General features: G+C 42.9%; 1 protein-coding gene and 1 long non-coding RNA gene across 4 annotated transcripts in view; both read left to right on the top strand.

Moving 5' to 3' along the window:
* WASHC3 (WASH complex subunit 3) overlaps window positions 1–5,705 on the top strand; it is a 56,412-nt gene extending 50,707 nt beyond the window's left edge. For both annotated transcript variants that reach the window (XM_069585174.1, XM_069585175.1), the window contains exon 7: window positions 5,460–5,705. In XM_069585174.1, the coding sequence (XP_069441275.1) occupies window positions 5,460–5,544 (85 nt within the window). In that variant the 3' untranslated portion in view covers window positions 5,545–5,705. The remainder of the gene's footprint in view (window positions 1–5,459) is intronic.
* A 6,905-nt stretch (window positions 5,706–12,610) lies between these two features.
* Window positions 12,611–21,637, top strand: part of LOC138437599 (uncharacterized) — a 40,484-nt gene continuing 31,457 nt past the window's right edge. For both annotated transcript variants that reach the window (XR_011256037.1, XR_011256036.1), the window contains exon 1: window positions 12,611–12,690. This is a non-coding gene — a long non-coding RNA (uncharacterized lncRNA). The remainder of the gene's footprint in view (window positions 12,691–21,637) is intronic.

Here is a 21,637-nt window from a genome sequence, read left to right as displayed (position 1 = left end):
TATGTTGGGTGCATATATAATTGTTATATCTTCTTCTTGGTTTGATCCTTTGATCATTATGCAGTGTCCTTCTTTGTCTCATTTCACAGACTTTACGTCAGAGTCTATTTTATCTGATATGAGTATTGCTACTCCTGCTTTCTTTTGGTCTCCATTTGTGTGAAATATCTATTTCCAGCCCTTCACTTTCAGTCTGTATGTGTCCCTTATTTTGAGGTGGATCTCTTATAGACAGCATATGTAGGGGTCTTGTTTTTGTATCCATTCAGCCAGTCTTTGTCTTTTGGTTGGGGCATTCAACCCATTTACATTTACGGTAACTATTGATGAGCATGATCCCGTTGCCATTTACTTTATTGTTTGGGTTTGCGTTTACACACCCTTTCTGTGTTTCCTGTCCAGAGAAGATCCTTTAGCATTTGTTGGAGAGCTGTTTTGGTGGTGCTGAGTTCTCTCAGCTTTTGCTTGTCTGTAAAGCTTTTGATTTCTCCTTCATAATTGAGTGAGATCCTTGCTGGGTACAGTAATCTGGGCTGTAGGTTTCTCTCTTTCATCACTTTAAGTATGTTCTGCCATTCCCTCCTGGCCTGAAGAGTTTCTGTTGAAAGATCAGCTGTTATCCTTAAGGGAATCCCCTTGTGTGTTATTTGTTGTTTTTCCCTTGCTGCTTTTAATATTTGTTCTTTGTGTTTGATCTTTGTTGATTTGATTAATATGTGTCTTGGGTGATTCACCTTTGGTTTAACCTTTTGGGACTCTCTGGGTTTCTTGGACTTGGGTGGCTATTCCCTTCCCCACTGTAGGGAAGTTTTCCACTATTATCTCCTCAAGTATTTTCTCATGGTCTTTCTTTTTGTCGTCTTCTTTGGGACTCCTATGATTCGAATGTTGGGGTGTTTGACATTGTCCCAGAGGTCTCTGAGATTGTCCTCATTTCTTTTAATTCTTTTTCCCTCTCTGCTTCATTTATTTCCACCATTGTATCTTCCACCTCACTTATCCTATCTTCTGCCACAGTTATTCTACTATTGGTTCCCTCCAGAGTGTTTTTGATCTCATTTATTGCATTATTCATTATTGATTGACTTTTTTATTTCTTCTAGGTCCTTGTTAAACCTTTCTTGCATCTTCTCAATCCTTGTCTCCAGGCTATTTATCTGTAACTCCATTTTGTTTTCAAGATTTTGGATCATTTTTACTATCATTATTCTGAATTCTTTTTCAGGTAGACTCCCTATCTCCTCCTCTTCTGTTTGATTCAGCAGGCATTTATCATGTTCCTTTACCTGCTGAGTATTTCTCTGCCTTTTCATCTTGTTTAGACTGCCGGTGTTTGGGGTGGTCTTTCTGTATTCTGGCAGTTCATGGTTCTTCTTTATTGTGGAGGTTTCTCCCTGTGGGTGGGGTTGGATGAGTGGCTTGTCAAGGTTTCCTGGCTAGGGAAGCTTGTGTTGGTGTTCTAGTGGGTGGAGCTGGATTTCTTCTCTCTGGAGTGCAATGAAGTGTCCAGTAGTGAGTTTTGAGATGTCTTGGGTTTGGTGTGGCTTTCAGCAGCCTGTATATTAAAGCTCAGGGCTATGTTCCTGTGTTGCTGGAGAATGTGCATGGTATGTCTTGCTCTGGAACTTGTTGGTTCTTGGGTGCAGCTTGGTTTCAGTGTAGGTATGGAGGCTTTTGGATGAGTTCTTATTGATTAATGTTCCGTGGAGTCAGGAGTTCTCTGGTGTTCTCAGGTTTGGGGTTTAATCTCCTGCCTTTTGTTTTCAGTCTTATTCTTACAGTAGCCTCAAGACTTCTCCATTCATAAGCACTGATGATAAAATATCTAGGTTAATGTAGAAAAGATTCTCCATAGTGAGGGACACCCAGAAAGGTTCGCTGAGTTACATGGAGAAGAGAAGAGGGAGGAGGAAGATAAAGGTGACCAGGAGGAGGAGAAGGGAATCAAAAGGGGAGAGAGCAATCTAGGCAGTAATCAAATCCCTATGTGCTCTCCACCACCTGGAACACCCAGAGAGGTTTACGGAGTTATATAGAGAAGAGAAGAGGGAGTAAGGAGATAGAGGTGAACAGGATGAGAAGAGACGGGGTCAAAAGAGAGAGACAGACCTAGCCAGTAATCAGTTCCTTAAGTGTTCTCCACAGCCCGGAATACCCAAAGAAATTCAGAGTTGAGTAGAAAAGAGAATGGGGGAGGGAGGAGATAGAGGTGACCTAGGGGAGAAAAAGAGTCAAAAGGGGGAGAGGGCAATCAAGCCAGTAATCACACTCCTAAGTAAAAAGGGGTACTGAAAATTGGATTCTTAAAGGTACAAAATTGATAACAAATACCAAAAAGCAAAGATTAAAAATCTAGAGTAGAGGTTGCTGCTGCTGCTAAGTCACGTCAGTCGTGTCCGACTCTGTGCGATCCCATAGACGGCAGCCCACCAGGCTCCGCCGTCCCTGGGATTCTCCAGGCAAGAACACTGGAGTGGGTTGCCATTTCCTTCTCCAGTGCATGAAAGTGGAAAGTGAAAGTGAAGTCGTTCAGTCATGTCCGACTCCTAGCGACCCCATGGACTGCAGCCTACCAGGCTCCTCCGTCCATGGGATTTTCCAGGCAAGAGTACTGGAGTGGGGTGCCATTGCCTTCTCCGAGAGTAGAGGTTAGACTCTCAAAAATACAATATTAAAAAAACAAAATCACAAAAATTATATTAAAAAATAGATGAAATTTGCTTTAAAAATAGGGTCCTTTTTTCTTGAAAGGTAATAGTAGGTTATAAAATGAAAATTAAAGGAGTAATAAAGGACTTACAGTTTTTTTAATTAAAAAAATGAAAATAGAAAAACATATCTAGGAATTTCTCTGGAGCTGTTGTGGGCAGTGTGGGGTCAGTTCAGTTTCAGATAGTTCCTTGTTCCAACTTATACTTCTCAAGGTCTATAAGTCCCTTCCAATGTAGTTGGTGCTAACTACAGGGTTTTAATCTGTTGAACCTGTCACTTCCAAAGCGGTTCCCTCTGTTTATTTTGGCTTCTTCTGTTTGCAAGTCTCCGGTGTCTAATTTCCACCCTGACACAAGGGGGTGGTGGTGATCACTTATTTAGGCTCACTTGTTCGGTCATCCTGTGGGGAGGGAGGAACACTGCAAACAAATATCACTGGTGTGTGTGAGGAGTGCTCGCATTGTCACGGCCACACTGGGTTTGCCCCAGCTCACGGTGTGTGTGCTTTCCCAGTCTGCACTGCTCAGACTCCAGGTTGCTCTGCAGGCGAACTGTCTAAAGCGGGCCCTGGGTTGCGTGCACTTCCCAGGTCTAAGCCGCCCAGGCTCAGGTTCAGGTTCTCGGGTACTCCACAAAGGCGGAGACTCAGTTGGGCCTGCATTTTGTGCCTTTCCTAGGTCCAAGCAGCTCAGGTGACCAGGTGCTTGGTGAGCGCACTCTCCCCAGGTGGGGCGGGGCGACTTGTCTCCTCCCCAGTCCCAGCCGCTCGGTTTCCTGGCCACACAGCCGGAGCACCACCTCAAGTGTGCTGTGTGTCTCCTCTGGGGAACTGATCTCTGGCTGTGACCTTCCTGGCAGATGTCAACTGTCCAGGATCCCAGGAAGACTTGGTTAGCAACTGGGAGCCTGCTCACAGTTTGGTAGAGGATGCCATCTCTGGGGCCGAGATTTCTCCTTTCTGGCTCTGGCTATTGCCTGCCTGCCTCCCTGCCTCCAGCAGGCAATGGGCCAGTCCAAAGACGGCTAGCTCTCCTGTGTTATTAGCTCAGTCCTTTGTTCTGTGACCGGGCCGGCAGTGCCTTTGGTTAGAGCTTTTTATGGGAAAGTTCTCTCTTTTTTTCCTCTCTCTCTCTGGCTGTCACACTGTTTGCATTGCTGTCTCGCGTTAGCTCCTTCACATTGGCCTCAGGGCATTCAGGCTCAGGCCCTACCCTAAACCTGTTCAGCACCCCCTTGCTGGTGGCAGATGCGAGTATCTAGGCTACTTCTCCGCTGGGAGTTGCCATTAGGCACGTAATCTGTGGGTTTTATTCATTTTTCCTCCCAGTTATGTTGCCCTCTGAGATTCCAAAACTCCCCACAGACCTGCCAGGGAGAGGGTTTTCTGATGTTTGGAAACTTCTCCTCTTTTAGGACTCCCTCCCCGGAACAGGTCTCCATCCCTAACTCTTTTGTCTCTCTTTTTATCTTTTATATTCTGTCCTACCTCATTTTGAAGACAATGGGCTGCCTTTCTGGGTGCCTGGTGTCCTCTGCCAATGTTCAGAAGTTGTTTTGTGGAATTTGCTCAGCGTTCAAATTATCTTTCAATGAATTTGTGGGGGAGAAAGTGGTCTCCCTGTCCTATTCCTCTACCATCTTAGGGCTGCCCCCCCATAATCTAAAATTGTACAGCAGAGCAAAGGGGTTTATATTTGACCCATTGCTAAGGAGCAGTGCCAGCATTTCTTCTGTTTCATAGCACAACACACATGGTATTAAAAACTAAGTCAGAATTTGGCCATAATTCATAATAACTAATAACATAATTCATAATAAGTTAGTAGACTATACATTGTATTTTAGCAATAATTATTATATTTGTGGCAAAGAAGAGTTTTGTTTGTTGGTATCTTAAATCTTATTAAGAATCAAGGAGCCTGAGAGAAAAATAAGTTTTGTAGCTTTTAATTACTGAAACAGAGCTGCTGTATTAGTCTTCCTTTCCCTCTTAGTTTCCCCCAAGCTTAATTTGCTTTCTTGGTTAGAGTGAATAGGTGCTGAGTGATAGTGCTGCCACATTGATTAAATGATTTATTAACAAACACTATGGAACTTATCAAGTTGACTGTTTTCAATGACACCAATGAAAACATTATTTTTATGAACTAATTCTTCTTATGTTTATCTGATGATAAAGCATATAAGTGAAAACACTCAGCAGACATTAAGAACCACCTTTGAACAGTCACTCTCCTCCCCTACAAGATTTCTGTATTGTCTGTGTTTCTTACTGGCCGTTTGAAATCTCTTCCATTTTAAAATTACTCCCTTCAGCTTTCCTGAACATGAAGGTTTTCTTTTTTTTCCCCCACTTCTAGCTTTTCTCTCTCTGTACCTTACGGACACTTGGAGGCTGCAAGGATTTAGCACTGGTCATGCCAGCCTCTCCAGATCACATCTCTGTCTGTCATTGGGTCTCCGTGGTAATGAGAAGCAGAAAGTGCTGAAGTAGCACACTGTGTAAGGACTGGCAGGAGGAAGTGGTGCCATGGCCTGTACAGGAATAGCACTGAATCCCCATGGTACTGGAGAAGCCTGCGAGAAGCATGCTGTGGTAGAGAGCAGGGGGCTCTCAGTTAGGGATGCAGACTTGGCAGATTTATTAGCAGCAATATTCTAGGATGAACCTAATTTACAGTTAGTGATTTTTTTTTTCAACTGGAAAAACCTTTAAATTTCTTTTTTTTTTTTTCCTTCTCTTTCAGGAGGCCAGATGCTCCAGTGCCTGATGGTGAAGGTGAAAAAAACACAGAAGAAAGTTCAGATAGTGAATCTTCTTTTAGTGACTAAGCTTAATTTTCATAACAATTACATATACACGTGTTAGTACACCTTTACATTCTATAAGACAGCATGAACTAATTCTTAGTTATAAAAACATCAAGTGGCTACAGATCTGCCACCAAGCTTCCTCTGTGTTAAAAAATTAATAAATAAAGCATTTATAATAAGCTGGCAGTATGTCTTGTTACCAAAATAAAGGTCCCTGCTGAGAAATAGAATAGCCTAAATAAAGTACTAAGATGGAGTATTTCAGAGATGCAAGGAGCATGTAGAATGAAGTCAGTGTGAGGTTAGTGTTCAAAAATAGACTCAATGCAAAAAAAAAAGTGAATTTGGCAAAGTGAATGATTCAATTTTTGTGAATACTTTAGCATGATAAGTATTATGTACACTTGTATCATAAGAGTTGTTAAATTTCTGTCAGAAATTAATACTGGATTGAAATTTTTTGTGACAACTGGAAGCTTATATATCACGTTTATTGTGGGTCTGGAACTTACTGGTAGTATTTATTAGCATGTAAAGCTTTTCACAGCTTGTGCATTAGTTAGATATACCATCAAAGTCAGATATTTGTCATCAGATAGAAATTAAATTGTAGGTAGTTTCAGTGTGGTTCAGAGTGAGCTGACAGCAGAAGCTGACAGAAGGATGTGATGTGGGACAAAAGAAGTGTTTTCTGCTGTCTACCCCTTGCCCATTCAGAATCGAGTCCCATGTTAAGTCTACCCATCACCATATCTTCAAAGTGATGAGCAGTCACAGTCTATTGAAGACTACCCAGGAGGATTAGTGAGACAAGCTATAGTTCCTGTTGCTACAACTGAACCAAAGACCAAAACTCATATTCATCATCTCCTTCCTGCACTACCAATTTGAGACTTTGCTTGCTCTCTTCCAGAAATTCAGCAGGTCTAGTTTAGCTGCCTGGTAGAGTGATCCAGACCTTCATCCTTTCAGAGATCTAGGGCCTTGGTTACTGTGCCCCTTTACAGTTACCGCATTTGTCTGTTTGCTGTTCACACCAGGCATGGAAGCATCAGGAATCAGGCAAATCACTGAATTGCATGAGTTCCAGATACATCTTCCTTGTTTCATTTTGTAGTTGTAATCTTAGCTCCTCGTTAACCAACACATTAACTCCCTTTTTTTTTTTTTTTTGCTTGTTGCCCCAGAGACATGAGCAGTCCAGCAGAATCAGTTGGCAGAAGTTCTGTTTAAATCTTACTGTGCTTCTTGATAGAAATGTGCTAGCTTTTTCCTGTTCCCTGGAAATAACCTCCAATCCCAAGGTCAAGGTGACCACCTTGGTAACCTCCAAGGTGGTAAGGGTGGGAAGCACCATTATGCCTGTAGGTCACTGAGAATGCTGGAGGGCCAGTCCTCTTTCTATACCCTTGGCTCTTCGCTGCATGAATCCTAGCAGCTGGGGACGTGGAATCACATACTGGCTTTTGGTACAGTGCATGTATCCCATCCTGAGAAACAGCACCCCAACCCTGCAGGCTGCCGTCTCCAAGCTGGTATCTAAGCAGACGCTGCAATAGTTCATTTTGTGGTTCCTTTTTGACTGCTTCCAGATAACACTGTATATGTTAGGATCATGGATCCAGTAATTCATGTTGCTCTTCATTTGCCACAGAATAGTTCCTTGATCTGAGGTGAGGTAATGCAAGATACCATGTTGGTAATAGTCATTCTGTAGACTATCAGTTATGATGACAGAGGGACTGATGAAAGGGAAAACAAGAATGCAAATTAATTACAATGGGAGAGAATTGCTTCCTCCTCCAAGATGGAAGAAAATTAATGCAAATAACTTGCTGCATAGTGACTAATTTATCTTCTGGAGTATTACAAAATCACTGGTCTCTACTGCTGACAGGTCGCATATTCAATAGTGGCAAAACTACATTCAGTTCAATTCAGTTCAGTTCAGTCGCTCAGTCGCGTCTGACTCTTTGTGACCCCATGAATCACAGTACGCCAGGCCTCCCTGTCCATCACCATCTCTCAGAGTTCACTCAAACTCAGGTCCATCGAGTCGGTGATGCCATCTAGCCATCTCATCCTCTGTCATCCCCTTTTCCTCCTGCCCCAAATCCCCTCCCAGCATCAGAGTCTTTTCCAATGAGTCAACTCTTCGCGTGAAGTGGCCAAAGTACTGGAGTTTCAGCTTTAGCATCATTCCTTCCAAAGAACCCCCAGGGCTGGTCTCCTTTAGGATGGACTGGTTGGATCTCCCTGCAGTCCAAGGGACTCTCAAGAGTCTTCTCCAACACCACAGTTCAAAAGCATCAATTCTTTGGCGCTCAGCTTTCTTCACAGTCCAACTCTCACATCCATACGTGACTACTGGAAAAACCATAGCCTTGACTAAATGGACCTTTGTTGGCAAAGTAATGTCTCTGCTTTTGAATATGCTATCTAGGTTGGTCATAACTTCTTCCAAGGAGGAAGCGTCTTTTAATTTCATGGCTGCAGTCACCATCTGCAGTGATTTTGGAGCCCCAAAAAATAAAGTCTGACACTGTTTCCACTGTTTCCCCATCTATTTCCCATGAAGTGATGGGACCAGATGCCATGATCTTCGTTTTCTGAAAGTTGAGCTTTAAGCCAACTTTTTCACTCTCCTCTTTCACTTTCATCAAGAGGCTTTTTAGTTCCTCTTCACTTTCTGCCATAAGGGTGGTGTCATCTGCATATCTGAGGTTATTGATATTTCTCCAGGCAATCTTGATTCCAGCTTGAGCTTCTTCCAGCCCAGTGTTTCTCATGATGTACACTGTTTGTAAGTTAAATAAGCAGGGTGACAATATACAGCCTTGATGCACTCCTTTTCCTATTTGGAACCAGTCTATTGGTCCATGTCCAGTTCTAACTCTTGCTTCCTGACCTGAATACAGATTTCTCAAGAGGCAGGTCAGGTGCTCTGGTATTCCCATCTCTCTCAGAATTTTCCACAGTTGATTGTGATCCACACAGTCAAAGGCTTTGGCATAGTCAATAAAGCAGAAATAGATGTTTTCCTGGAACTCTCCTGCTTTTTCGATGATCCAGCGGATGTTGGCAATTTGATCTCTGGTTCCTCTGCCTTTTCTAAAACCAGCTTGAACATCTGGAAGTTCACGGTTCACGTATTGCTGAGGCCTGGCTTAGCCTTAGAGAAAGCCCAAGTTGTTGGATTCATGCATAACCTCTGTCTCTACCATCACACTTACTTCACTTAATGGGTTTATTGTGGAAGCCTCGAGTGGTCAAGGACAAGGCTGGCTGAAATCTACTGAAAGAATCATCCTGTCCACCTAATCTTTGCCTCCTCAGCTGAGTACTCTTTTGTTGACATTCCATGATACAAAAATCTACACACTTTCCTTTAAAAAGTTATAGAAAAATTCATATTTATCCTTAACTCAGGCCACATCTTTCTCCATCACCATGAATGACCCAAGTACATTATCTGAAGCTGTGTCTGTCAGGAAGATTTTTTCCCAGTCACTAACCCTAGCCACCTCTGAGAGAGGCTAAGTGTGAAAACCAGCCATTTTTGACTCACACCAAGATATCAAACTGGTCCATCCAGGAACAAGGCCCAAATTTTCCTTCTCTGCCATCTGCTATTTAATACCTCAGCAGTACCCTTACTTCTTTACTTCTCCTTGTCTCCATACCCTTTCTCATAAAATTCCATTGCCTTTGCTTTCTGGGTGGAACATTCTGCCTCACTTGAGACTTTGAACTTAGACATGTGATTTCTTTGGGTCAATAGAATGTTAATAAATCTGATCCAAGCAAAAACTTGAAAAATACTTGAGTGATTGGTCTGCCTTCTCTCATGCTTCTGCCACTGATATGGAAACATGACTGGGATAATCTGATGGAGAAAGAGATGTGTGGAGCAAAACTAAGTTGTTCTAGTGACTTAACAGCTAATCCCAGGATGTGAGAAAGCCCAGCCAAGATCAGAAAATCCCCCTAGCCAATTCCCAGATGGCCCTTGACTGCTCGATAATGAATGCTCATGGTTGAGTATCAAAGATTTTTTTGGTTATTACAAAATATTATTGCAGCAATAAATACTGATACAACCGACCATAGGGGATTCTCCATGGATCACAGGAGTAGGTTAAGGAGCTACATCACTACATGAGAAGTAAATGATACGGGAACCTAGGCTACTGTCTATGTAACTTACATGTGCCCTCTGGACTTGCTCAGGCTTGATCCCAGATGTATCATTTGCATCAAATAATGGATTGTTACTGTTACTATCTGACCTTATGATTTGATGAACCTGACACCTAGCTCATGATGCGTAGCTCTGGTTCATAACTTGATGTCATATGGGAGCAGATTTTGAGTCTGTTAGGCATAGAGGCATGCCAAGGGTTGCTTTTCAAACAATGAGAGGGCAGGCCTTTATTCCAGAACCTAATGGCTGTACTGTTAGTCTTCCGTTGGAGCTTGTCAGAGATGCCATAAAATGTCCTACCACATATATCTGTAGCATTGATACTCTGTCATATAGCCTGAGCAGGAGAGCCGCTTGCATCACAGCCTGAGCCTGCAGCAGAGTGCTCTCTCTTGCTCTGAGTCCCACTTCAAATGAGAAGCTTCCACTCTTCCCCAAATATTGAGTGAGAGCAGCATTTAACTTCAAGAGTCAAAGTTACCGTCTTAATGGTAGAGGGTTCAAGTTCAATAACTTATCCTTAACTTGGAGGGCATGTCCCAGCATCCTCCAGACCATTGGACCCCTAAAATCTGCAGGGTCTGAATCTCCCATTCTCCGGCTTGTGTGTGTCTTATAGAGCACCAGGAGTCTTTTCCACTTCCTTTTCACCAGATCTGATTAGCCTGATTTATCAGCATAGGGGAACAGAATGAGGTTCTGTGGAATAACAAGATGAACAAGATACCTGCAGACGTCCCTGTGGAAGAGAGAAGAGTAGAGTGACAATACGTTAACATGCATTGTGCTATCCTTCCTATGTTAATATAGCACTTTTGATGTTCTTAATGATTGGAAAAAAAAAAAAAAGTTTGTCAAATCAGCAACCACGTGCCATGCCAGAGCTTGCATTGATACGTTCCAGAAAAAAGTATATTAACTGTCATGGCAGCCACGATCAGTTCTGACACTTTGTTGAGTTTATGGTAGTCAGCTGTCTCCTACCATGATGCTTGTGGTTTGAGCAGGGGCCTTACAGGTGAATGCAGAAGGTGCCACCTCTGCATTCTTTACGTCTTTGAAGGTGGTGCCCATCTCTGCAGTTCTACTCAGAGTGCAATATTGGTTTTGGATGACTATCTTACCTGGGGGAAAGAAGTACAATTTTAGGGATTTCTGCCTGATCCTCCCCAGCATATGGATTTTATTCCACATGGCAGGGAACCAATGTAAAACTGTTAAGAAAATTTCAGGGACCCATCTGACTGCTACAGGGACCCATCTGGGACTTCATTTATTACCTGGCATCTGTAAGTTCCCACTCTTAAGTGTGGGACATGACATTTTAGATCACTTGGTATCAAGTCAATTCAGCCCTCTTATCCAACTACCTTTGAAATGATTGCATTGGAAAGTTACTTTGATAAGTTGTTTATGGTACTCTAGAGAAAGTGGGCAAATATTTATTCTATATATTTGTAGTCGCTTAGATAGCATCCTTCAAAGAGCACTGGCCACCTTTTCAACCGATGGACATAAAATAATAGTTATAGGATAACACTTTTCCATTATATAACAGTTGACATCAATTTTCTGCTAACCAGCTCTTGCTTTCTTGGGTTTTATAAGTAAAACTACACTCTAGTCTACTGCCTTCCACCTTGAACATGAGGTACACTGTGCTCCCTACACATCAAGGAACCTCAGTTGCCCCTTCAGCTTTGCTGCTACTTTGCCAGAGATATTTGGGATACTACCTGCCCCTGCCATTACTCTATCATCTCAATTAATGCAAGAGAGCCCAATCTTGTGACATCATTTCCAACTGTGAATTCTGGTCTAGGTAATTCTAATTTTCTCAATGATATTGTTGCCATTCTCATTAATACAGTCTTTAATGCCTTAGTAAACAGAGTAGTCTCTGGGCTCTTCCTGGGGAAACAGTAGGCTAGTTTTCTCAACACATGACATAAATCCATTCTAACATTCCTGCCTCTTCTTTAGTACTTTGACAAGGCAATTCCAGCATCTCCATCTCAGTTGATGTAGGCCACCAAATTTCAAGAAGTCATTCCAATACCCTGTTAGCACCTACTGTCCTTGCCAGGTTGTTAAATCTTAAATCATAAGAGAGTGTTCCCATATCAATAAACTCTCCTCTATCCAGTCTTGTATTCTGCCACTCTGGTCCAGCACATTCAAGATCTGTTCCCACACATGTTCTCCAAACTCCTGCCAGTAATTATTAGCCAGTTCCTACAGTTCTTTCAGTAAAAGCTATCTGTTCCCAAATCAAGAACTATGTTTTCTCTCTCAGCTCAGACTTGGCATTAGTTATTCTTCTCATGGCAATGGGAGGAAAATAGTCCACTTTTGAGGTCATCAGAGTCATCTTATAAGACATCTACTTCAGGTGGCCACTGCATAGTCTCCAGCTATGGGGAGGCTGCTCTTCTCTAGAGAGGGAGAATGAGCTGCTTTGTCTGGTGTGGAAGATTCAGAGAAAACCAGGAATTCAAGCTGAAACACATCTCCCAAAATCATCTTAACCCAAGCGTCAGTCCCTGTCCTTTGCTATCAGAGCTATGATACTTGCAAAGGAGACTTGTGCAAGCTGCAAATTTCATCTCCTTTGAAGCTCTGCCACCCTTAAACTTACACTCTGAGCCTGATTATCACTATGGAAGTCCTATGGCTAAGGAGATATTGGTCACTCTAAACACTGCCAAGGTGACCTTCTGGCTTTCAGTGTGCCCTAATTTGACAGTTGGCTGATCAGAATTTGTTACTTTCTTTTTGCAAGGCTTCCAAGACAGTTAACAAATGCTAACAAATTCCAAAGTCCTTTACCCCCAAAACATTCTAGGGACAGAGATACTGGATAACCCATTTCTTCTTGTTTCATTCCATCCCAGGTGAGATTCCCAGGAACTGAGATGCAGGCCAGGGATTACCACCACCCTGCTTATCCTATCAGTGAGGTAAGTGATCCCATTCCAGAATCCCATCCTCATGGTCTGTTGTGAGGATCACTCTCAAACCAAAATCGTGTGTTATAGTCCTCCAAAACAGACCTTGAGACAAACATTGGGGTACAAGTAGTTGATCTGGGAATTAATCCTAGGGAGTAGGAGGGCAGGAAGAATGAGAGAGGGAAGAAAATGTAACACAAGGATGTATTATCAAGATATCTGTTGGGAGTGTTTGGGACTTGATTCCAGGACAAGGACTTATTTATTTATATATTGGCTGTGCCGGCTCTTCGTTGCTGCCTGGGCTTTCATCTAGTTGCAGTGAGTGGGGGCTACTCTCTAGTTGTGATGCGTGGGCTTCTCCTTGCTGTGGCCTCTCTTGTTGAGGAGCGCAGGCTCTAGGGCACTCGGGTTTCAGTAGTTGTGGCTCCCAGGCTCTAGAGCACAGGCTCAGTAGTTGTGGTGCATGGGGCTTAGTTGCTCCACAGCATGTGGGATCTCCCCAGATCAGGGATCAAATCCACTTCTGCATTGGCAGGTGGATTCTTTACCACTGAGCCACCAGGGACATGCCCAGCACCCCTTTAGAAATGAGCAGGTGCTTCTCAGAACTGTCCACCAGAAGAACTAGAGGTTGGATTGTATATCCACTAGTCTGGATCCATTAGTTGAGGACATTTCTCCTCTCCACTTTGGGGATACATTTTCCTTTAGGCCTCAAGGGCTCCCATGACCTGGAAAAGGACACTGTTGGGAAGTGGAGAGATGAGGCATTCATTTGAGGGGAGTGGTTGTCAGTGAGAGGTGAGTCTGAGGTTGAAGTGAACTGTCCACTACCTGTGGCTGAAGTCTAACGTGGGCCTGGGGGAGGTGTTTCAAGGCACTACCAGAAGCATCCAAAACACCAAACTGACCTGAACCTGTGTGTGGGCTAAGTTGCTTCAATCGTGTCTGACTCTGTGCGACCATATGGACTGTTGCTCACCAGGCTCCTCTATCCATGCATGGGATTCTCCAGGCAAGAATACTGGAGTGGGTTACCATGCCCTCCTCCAGGGATCTTCCCTAGCCAGGGATTGAACCTGTGTCTCTTACATCTCCTGCATTGACAGGCAGGTTCTTTGCCCCTAGTGCTACCTGGGAAGCCCAACCTGAACTTACCTTTATTTAAAATGTATAATTTTCTTCTGGGATAGAAAGACAAACTGAATGGTAAGCCACCCTCAAGATTTCCAGAACCTTTTCATTAAAATTTTTAATTTTTAGTTTTAAAAATATTCCAAGAATGAGCAAAGGAGAAACAATGACTTCAGTTCAGTTCAGTCACTCAGTCGTGTCTGACTTTTTGCGACCCCATGTATCGCAGCACGCCAGGCCTCCCTGTCCATCACCAATCTATATCTTTATACAGTATGTTGTAATCATAATATGATTTTTAAAGGTTTCCTTTTAAATATATTCTACCAAGACCCTCTGTGAAATGTTTTTATCTGAACTAGAGCATGGCTCTCATCAAAGAATAAATTGTGTCCATGTGCTGGTGAAGTGCCCAGACAATGTAACATTCAGCAAAAACTGTTTTGTTTCTGATCAAGTTCTTCCCCGAAACAAACTTGATTTTCAGAATTCCTGAAGAACTTAAATTCCCACAATTTAACCCTGTACTTTAAACAAATGCTGCAATGGTGCCAAGGTATCCTTTCAAAATCATTCCATTTTACCTTTCTTTTTAGTAAGATTAATAAACAAAAGAACTGACACTAAAGCAAGTGTCCCTCTGGCTTTGCTTTCAGATAGATAGCTTTAAATTAAGCATTTATCTTCCTTTGGAACATGAAGTGTAACAATTTTATTTGTGACCCCATTTCTTCTCTTCCCCAAACAATATTACTTTCAATTGGCAGCTTACAAATAAATAAATTTGGAAAAAACTCATTTCACAAACTCTCTACAAAATATTTACTAGGTATCTGTGTATACTTATGTTTAAACTAACATAATTAGATTAAAGCATTTTAAAAATAAATACTTTGATTCACAGTTAACATCACAAGCTTTTTTCATGGTAAGTTCTAAGTACTGGAATAATACCATTCTAGAAGAAATGTTAGCAAAATATCTAGTCTAATTGCCTCATTTTTATCAGTGAATAAATTGAAGCCCAGAGGAGTTGAATGATTACCCCCAAGAAAAGTAAAAAAGAGAACAGGTTGACCTATATAAACAGAAGTGCTTAATCTATCAGTAATATTCTTATCTTAAATATTAATACTTATAGTTACTAATAGTTATTAATACAATAATACTAATAGTTATTTATACCAAAACAAAATACTTAAAATTTCAGTAATCTTATTAAAATTTCACATTGTAATCTGCAAAATAGAGTTGTGAAAAATGTTTTATGATTAAAGATATTCCAATATCAATATTTCAATTTTTTTACTTATATTAAAATATGTGACCCCATGACAATCAAGTAATGCTACTTTTACATTTTCTTAGGGACATCTTAACCGTACTAGTTTATACACTGTTATGCTATCAGTCTAATTTTCCAAATCAAACCTTAGAAAATTCTAAGAAACTGTCAGCATAGTTTTTAAATTAAATGGCCTATATAAACACAGAGTACCTAGGGAGCAAAATTTTTAAAACCCCAAGGGTAAAAATCTATGACAAAACTCCACAAACTATCAAAAATTACTCCAAAAGAAATAAATAGTTTGAATAGCCTTATATTTATAAAAGAAATTGGATGTATAGTTGAAAATATTCCCATAAAAAAAACTGGACACCCACATGGATTCATTGGTGAATCCTCCCAAACATTTAAGGAAGAAATAATGCCAATTCTACACAAACTCTTCCAGAACATTGGAAAGGAAAAACCACTTCCCAGTTCATTCTGTGAGACCAAAATTAATAGGATACCCAAAGCAGACAGACATTGTAATAAGACGATAGACTAATACCTTTCATGAAAACAGAGGTAAATATTCTTTAAAATATCTTAGCAAATTGAATCTGTTATTATAGAAGATATACAGATTTCTAATAAAAATATGAAAATTGCTATCATCATATATAATTAGGAAATTGCAGATTAAAACTACAAGGTGATTATACCACATACCTATTAAAATGATTAAAATCCAAAATACTGATGGGGCTTCCCTGGTGGTCACGTGGCTACTCCTAATGCAGGGGACCTGGATCCAACCCTTGGCCAGGAAACTAGATCCCACATGATGCAACTAAGAGTTTGCATGCCACTACTAAAGATCCCATGTGCCACAACTAAGACCTGGATCAGCCAAATAAATTAATTAATTAAAATAAAAAAGTTTAAAAAGATGAATGTTCCACAAAGAATACATGTGGAATATTTTATGGATGTACTGAGGAAGGACATCTAATCTCACCTTGGAGAAGGAAAGTATCAGGGAAATTGTTTAGGTGGAGCAGTGGGTGATATGAGTGTTAAAGAATGCCAAGAAGAGGGGGCAAGATCAGTAGAAAGAGGTTCAAGGACAAATACCAGGATATATGAGGCATCCAAGGAACTGAGTAATTCTGGATGAAGAGAGAGAGGAGGTGGGCGGTTGGGGCATTATGGGTCATGATGTGAGTTTTGAGTTTTATTTGGACATCTGTGGAGAGCTATCAAAAGATATTCAATTCGAGATATGGAAGTGACATAATTGGGTTCCACTTTAGATGCATCTACTTGATGCATGGACCTGACTGAAAGAAACCAAGGCCAGAAGCAGGGAGGTATGACTAATGGATCCAAAAGAATTATAAGATTGAATTAAGGCACTGGCTATAGGAATAAAGACTCATTTGAGACCCATCAAAGCAAATCAATACAATTTGGTGACCAACTGGTTGTGAGATTTGAAGGACAGAGACATTGAGGATGATGCCAAGGTTTAAGGCTATGATGAAGTGAAGTGAAGTGAAGTGAAGTCGCTCAGTCGTGTCTGACTCTTTGCGACCCCATGGGCTGTAGCTGACCAGGCTCCTCTGTCCATGGGATTTTCCAGGCAATAGTCCTGGAGTGGATTGCCATTTCCTTCTCTAGGGGATCTTCCCAAGCCAGGGATGGAACCCGGGTCTCCTGCATTGTAGACAGATGCTTTACCATCTGAGCCAATGACAAGGTAGCATGTACTAATTTAAGGACTACAAAGGAGAACAAATTTAGGGTAAATAATAATTCAATTTGAGACTTGTTTATTTTGGACCACTTGTGGACATCCACATGAAGCTGTTCAGTAGAGCAAGTCTGGAGCTTAGGAGAAAAGTCTGGACTGAAGATATAGGTTTGGTTGTTACAGCCTGTAGTACAAAGATGGAACCAGGGACCTGGATGAGATCATGTGGAAACTTGAGATGTAGATTCAGAAGGCTGCCAAGGAAGGAACCAGAGGGAAAGGAACCCCTGTACTCACGGGACAGGTAGAGGAAGAGCAGGCCAGCAAAAGGCCATTAAGGTATAGTTAGAATTAGGTAAAGAGGGTCCAGAAAAGATGGCATCTCAGAAGCCAATATCAAAGAGTTGTTCAGATGGGAGGGAGTAGCCACCATCAACCAAGGCCATATCTTGTTACTTAATTGACTTCCATGCCAGACTTGAGCTCTAGGAGGACTTCTGTACTTCTTACCATCATATTTCCAGCTCCATGTGCACAGCATATATTTAATAACATTTGTTGAATAAACAAAGATTAAAGCTTAAAGAATCTGCTGGATTTGGTAGCAAATAGGCAACTGGGCAACTGAACAACAGCAACAGGTAACCGGAGACCTTTATGAGAACAATTTTAGGAAAGTGGTGAGGGGAAAACTATAAAGCAGTGGATGGAGATATAAGTGACACTGAGAAAAAAAGAAGAATCTTTTCAGAGATTTAGTTAAGAAGAGGAAGAGATGAAACAATAGCTAGGAATCAAGTAGGGTGGAAGGAACATGGGAAGGTTTTAGTCGTTAAACCTTTAAATTTTTTTGGCAATAGTAGATACCTGAATAGGAAAAGAGGAGACTATTCTGAAGGTTGAAGGGATAGAATCCAGAGCTTGGGTGAAAGAAAAACATAAACATGGCAACTCACTCCAGTTATTCTTGACTGGAGAATCCCATGGACAGAGGAGCCTGGCAGGTTGCAAAGAGTCGGACACTACTGAACACACACACACACACACACACACACACACACACACACAATGCTACAAATAGAAACAACTATACAAGAACTCCTGTCAACATGATTAATTGTCAAACAAATGGTAATTAAAAGGGATCCATGTCAGGAAAGGATGAAATCAGTTGCATGGGACTGGGAACTTTTGGGGAGACTGTAGGATTTGAGCTGGATCTGCTGGATCTTAAAACTCTGTGCTGGGGGGGCGGTCCTAAGATGGTGGAGGAATAGGACAGGGAGACCACTTTCTCCTCCACAAATTCATCAAAACAACATTTGAATGCTGAGCAAATTCCACAACACACGTTCTGAATACTGGCAGAGGACATCAAGCACCCAGAAAGGCAGCCCATTGTCTTCGAAAGGAGGTAGGACAAACTATAAAAGATAAAAAGAGACAAAAGAGGTAGGGAAGGAGATCTGTCCTGGGAAGGGAGTCTTAAAAAAGAGAAGTTTCCAAACACCAGGAAACACTCTCACTGGCGGGTCTGTGGCAACCCTTGAAATCTCAGAGGGCAACATAACCGGGAGGAAAAATAAATAAATAAAACCCACAGATTACATGCCGAATGGCAACTCCCAGCAGAGAAGCAGCCCAGACGCTCGCATCCACCACTAGCAAGAAGGGGCTGGACAGGGAGGCGTGGGCTGCATTGCTTAGGGTAAGGACCAGGTCTGAATGCCCTGAGGGCAATCTGAGGGAACTATTTGAGATAGCAGCCCAGACTTGAGATAGCTATCCCACAAAAAGCCCTAACCCAAGACATTGCCAGGCCCACTCACAGAACAAAGGACTGAGCAGAGCTAGCCAGCTGCGGACCAGCCCATCCCCCGCCAGAGACAGGTGGGTGAGAGCAGCCACAGCTGGAAGGGGGGCAATCCTGGCCCCAGAGAGGCATCCTCTACCAACTGCAAGTAGGCTTTGTTGCTAACCAAGTCTTCTTGGGATTCTGGATGGTTGACATCCGCCAGGAGGGTACAATTTTGTACCTTTAAGAACCCAATCTTCAGTACCCATTTTTACTTGGGAATGAGATTACTGGCTTGATTGCTCTCTCCCCCTTTTGACTCCTTTTTCTCTGCCAGGTTGCCTCTGTCTCCTCCCTCCCCCTTCTCTTCTCTGCCCAACTCTGTGAATCTCTGTGTGTGTTCCAGACGGTGGAGAACACTTAGGGAACTGATTACTGGCTGAATCTGTCTCTCTCCTTTTGATTCCCCCCTTTATCCTCCTGGCCACCTCTGTCTCATTCCTCCCTCTTCTCTTCTCTGTGTAACTCCATGAACATCTCTGACGGATCCAGACTGTGGAGAGCACATAGGGAAGAGATATCTGGCTAGCTTGCTCTCGCCCCTTTTGATTCCCCCTCTTCTCCTCCTGGTCACCTCTATCTCCCTCCTCCATCTTCTCTTCTCTTCTCCATGTAACTCTGTGTACCTCTCCAGGTGTCCCGCACTGTGGAGAAACTTTTCATCATTAAACTAGATGTTTTATCATTGGTGCTGTATAGATGGAGAAGTCTTGAGGCTACTGTAAGAATAAGACTGAAAACCAGAGGCAGGAGGCTCAAGTCCAAATCCTGAGAATACCAGAGAACTCCTGACTCCAGGGAACATTATCAATAGGAGCTCATCAAAAGCCTCCATACTTACACTGAAACCAAGCACCACCCAAGGGCCAGCAAGTTCCAGAGCAAGAAATACCATGATAATTCTCCAGCAAAAAAGGAACATAGCCCTGAGTTTCAATATACAGGCTCCCAAAGTCACACCAAACCCACTGAAATCTCAGAGCCCACCAGTGGACACTTCATTGCACTCCAGAGAGAAGAAATCGAGCTCCATCCACCAGAACACCGACACAAGCTTACCTAACCAGGAAACCGTGACAAGCCACCCGTCCCAACCACACCCACAGCAAGGAACCTCCACAATAAAGAGGAACCACAAACTGCCAGAATACAGAAAGGCCAACCCAAATACTTCAGTTTCTTCAGCGTTACTGGTTGGGGCATAGACTTGGATAACTGTGATATTGAATGATTTGCCTTGGAGACAAACAGAGATCGTTCCGTCATTTTTGAGATTGCATCCAAGTACTGCATTTCGAACTCTTTTGTTGACCATGATGGCTACTCCATTTCTTCTGAGGGATTCCTGCCTGCAGTAGTAGATGTAATGGTCATCTGAGTTAAATTCACCCATTCCAGTCCATTTTAGTTCACTGAATGTTGACATTCACCCTTGCCATCTCTTGTTTGACCACTTCCAATTTGCCTTGATTCATGGACCTAACATTCCAGGTTCCTATGCAATATTGCTCTTCACAGTATCAGATCTTGCTTCTATCACCAGTCACATCCACAGCTGGGTATTGTTTTTGCTTTGGCTCCATCCCTTCATTCTTTCTGGAGTTATTTCTCCACTGATCTCCAGTAGCATACTGGGCACCTAATGACCTGGGAAGTTCCTCTTTTGGTATCCTATCATTTTGCCTTTTCCTTCTGTTCATGGGGCTCTCAAGGCAAGAATACTGAAGTGGCTTGCCATTCCCTTCTCCAGTGGACCACATTCTGTCAGGCCTCTCCACCATGACCCACCCAGCTTGGGTTGCCCCACAGGCATGGCTTGGTTTCATTGAGTTAGACAAGGCTGTGGTCCTAGTGTGATTAGATTGACTAGTTTTCTGTGAGTATGGTTTCAGTGTGTCTGCCCTCTGATGGCCTCTTGCAACACTTACCATCTTACTTGGGTTTCTCTTACATTGGGCGTGGGGTATCTCTTCACTGCTGCTCCAGCAAAGCACAGCCGCTGCTCCTTACCTTGGACAAGGGGTATCTCCTTACCGCCGCCGTTCCTGACCTTCAATGTGGGATAGCTCCTTTAGGCCTTCCTGTGCCTGCACAGCCACCACTCCTCGGGCTGCTCCTCCCGGCCGGCCTTGGGCGTGGGTGGCTCCTACCAGCTGCCGCCCTTGGCCTCGGGCTCTGGGTGGCTCCTCAAGGTCACTGCCCCTGGCCTGGGGCATGAAGTGGCTTCTCCTGGCCGCCCCTGATCTTGGACATGGGGTGTCTCCTCCCGGCCGCCACTGGCCTCAGGCACGGGGTAGCTCCTCCAGGCCACCGCCCTGACCTTGGATGCGGGGTGTCTCCTCCTGGCCGCCACTGACCTCAGATGCAGGGTAGCTCCTCTCCGCCGTTCCTGCATCGTGGCAGCCTGGCACTCTAGGCCGCTGCCCCTGACCTCGCCACCTGCGCTTTAGTGCGCTTGCTCGCAACCAGTAACGCTGAAGAAACTGAAGTTGAACGGTTTTATGAAGACCTACAAGATGTTCTAGAACTAACACCCAAGAAAGATGTCCTTTTCATTATAGGGGACTGGAATGCAAAAGTAGGAAGTCAAGAAACACCTGGAGTAACAGGCAAATTTGGCCTTGGAATGCAGAATGAAGCAGGGCAAAGACTAATAGAGTTTTGCCAAGAAAATGCACTGGTCATAGCAAACACCCTCTTCCAACAACACAAGAGAAGACTCTACATGTGGACATCACCAGATGGTCAACACCGAAATCAGATTGATTATATTCTTTGCAGCCAAAGATGGAGAAGCTCTATACAGTCAACAAAAACAAGACCAGGAGCTGACTGTGGCTCAGATCATGAACTCCTTATTGCCAAATTCAGACTCAAATTGAAGAAAGTAGGGAAAACCGCTAGACCATTCAGGTATGACCTAAATCAAATCCCTTATGAT

Source organism: Ovis canadensis, chromosome 3 (genome assembly GCF_042477335.2).
Source record: "Ovis canadensis isolate MfBH-ARS-UI-01 breed Bighorn chromosome 3, ARS-UI_OviCan_v2, whole genome shotgun sequence".
Taxonomy (NCBI): Eukaryota; Metazoa; Chordata; class Mammalia; order Artiodactyla; family Bovidae; genus Ovis; species Ovis canadensis.
This window is presented reverse-complemented; position numbering and strand designations above follow the sequence as displayed.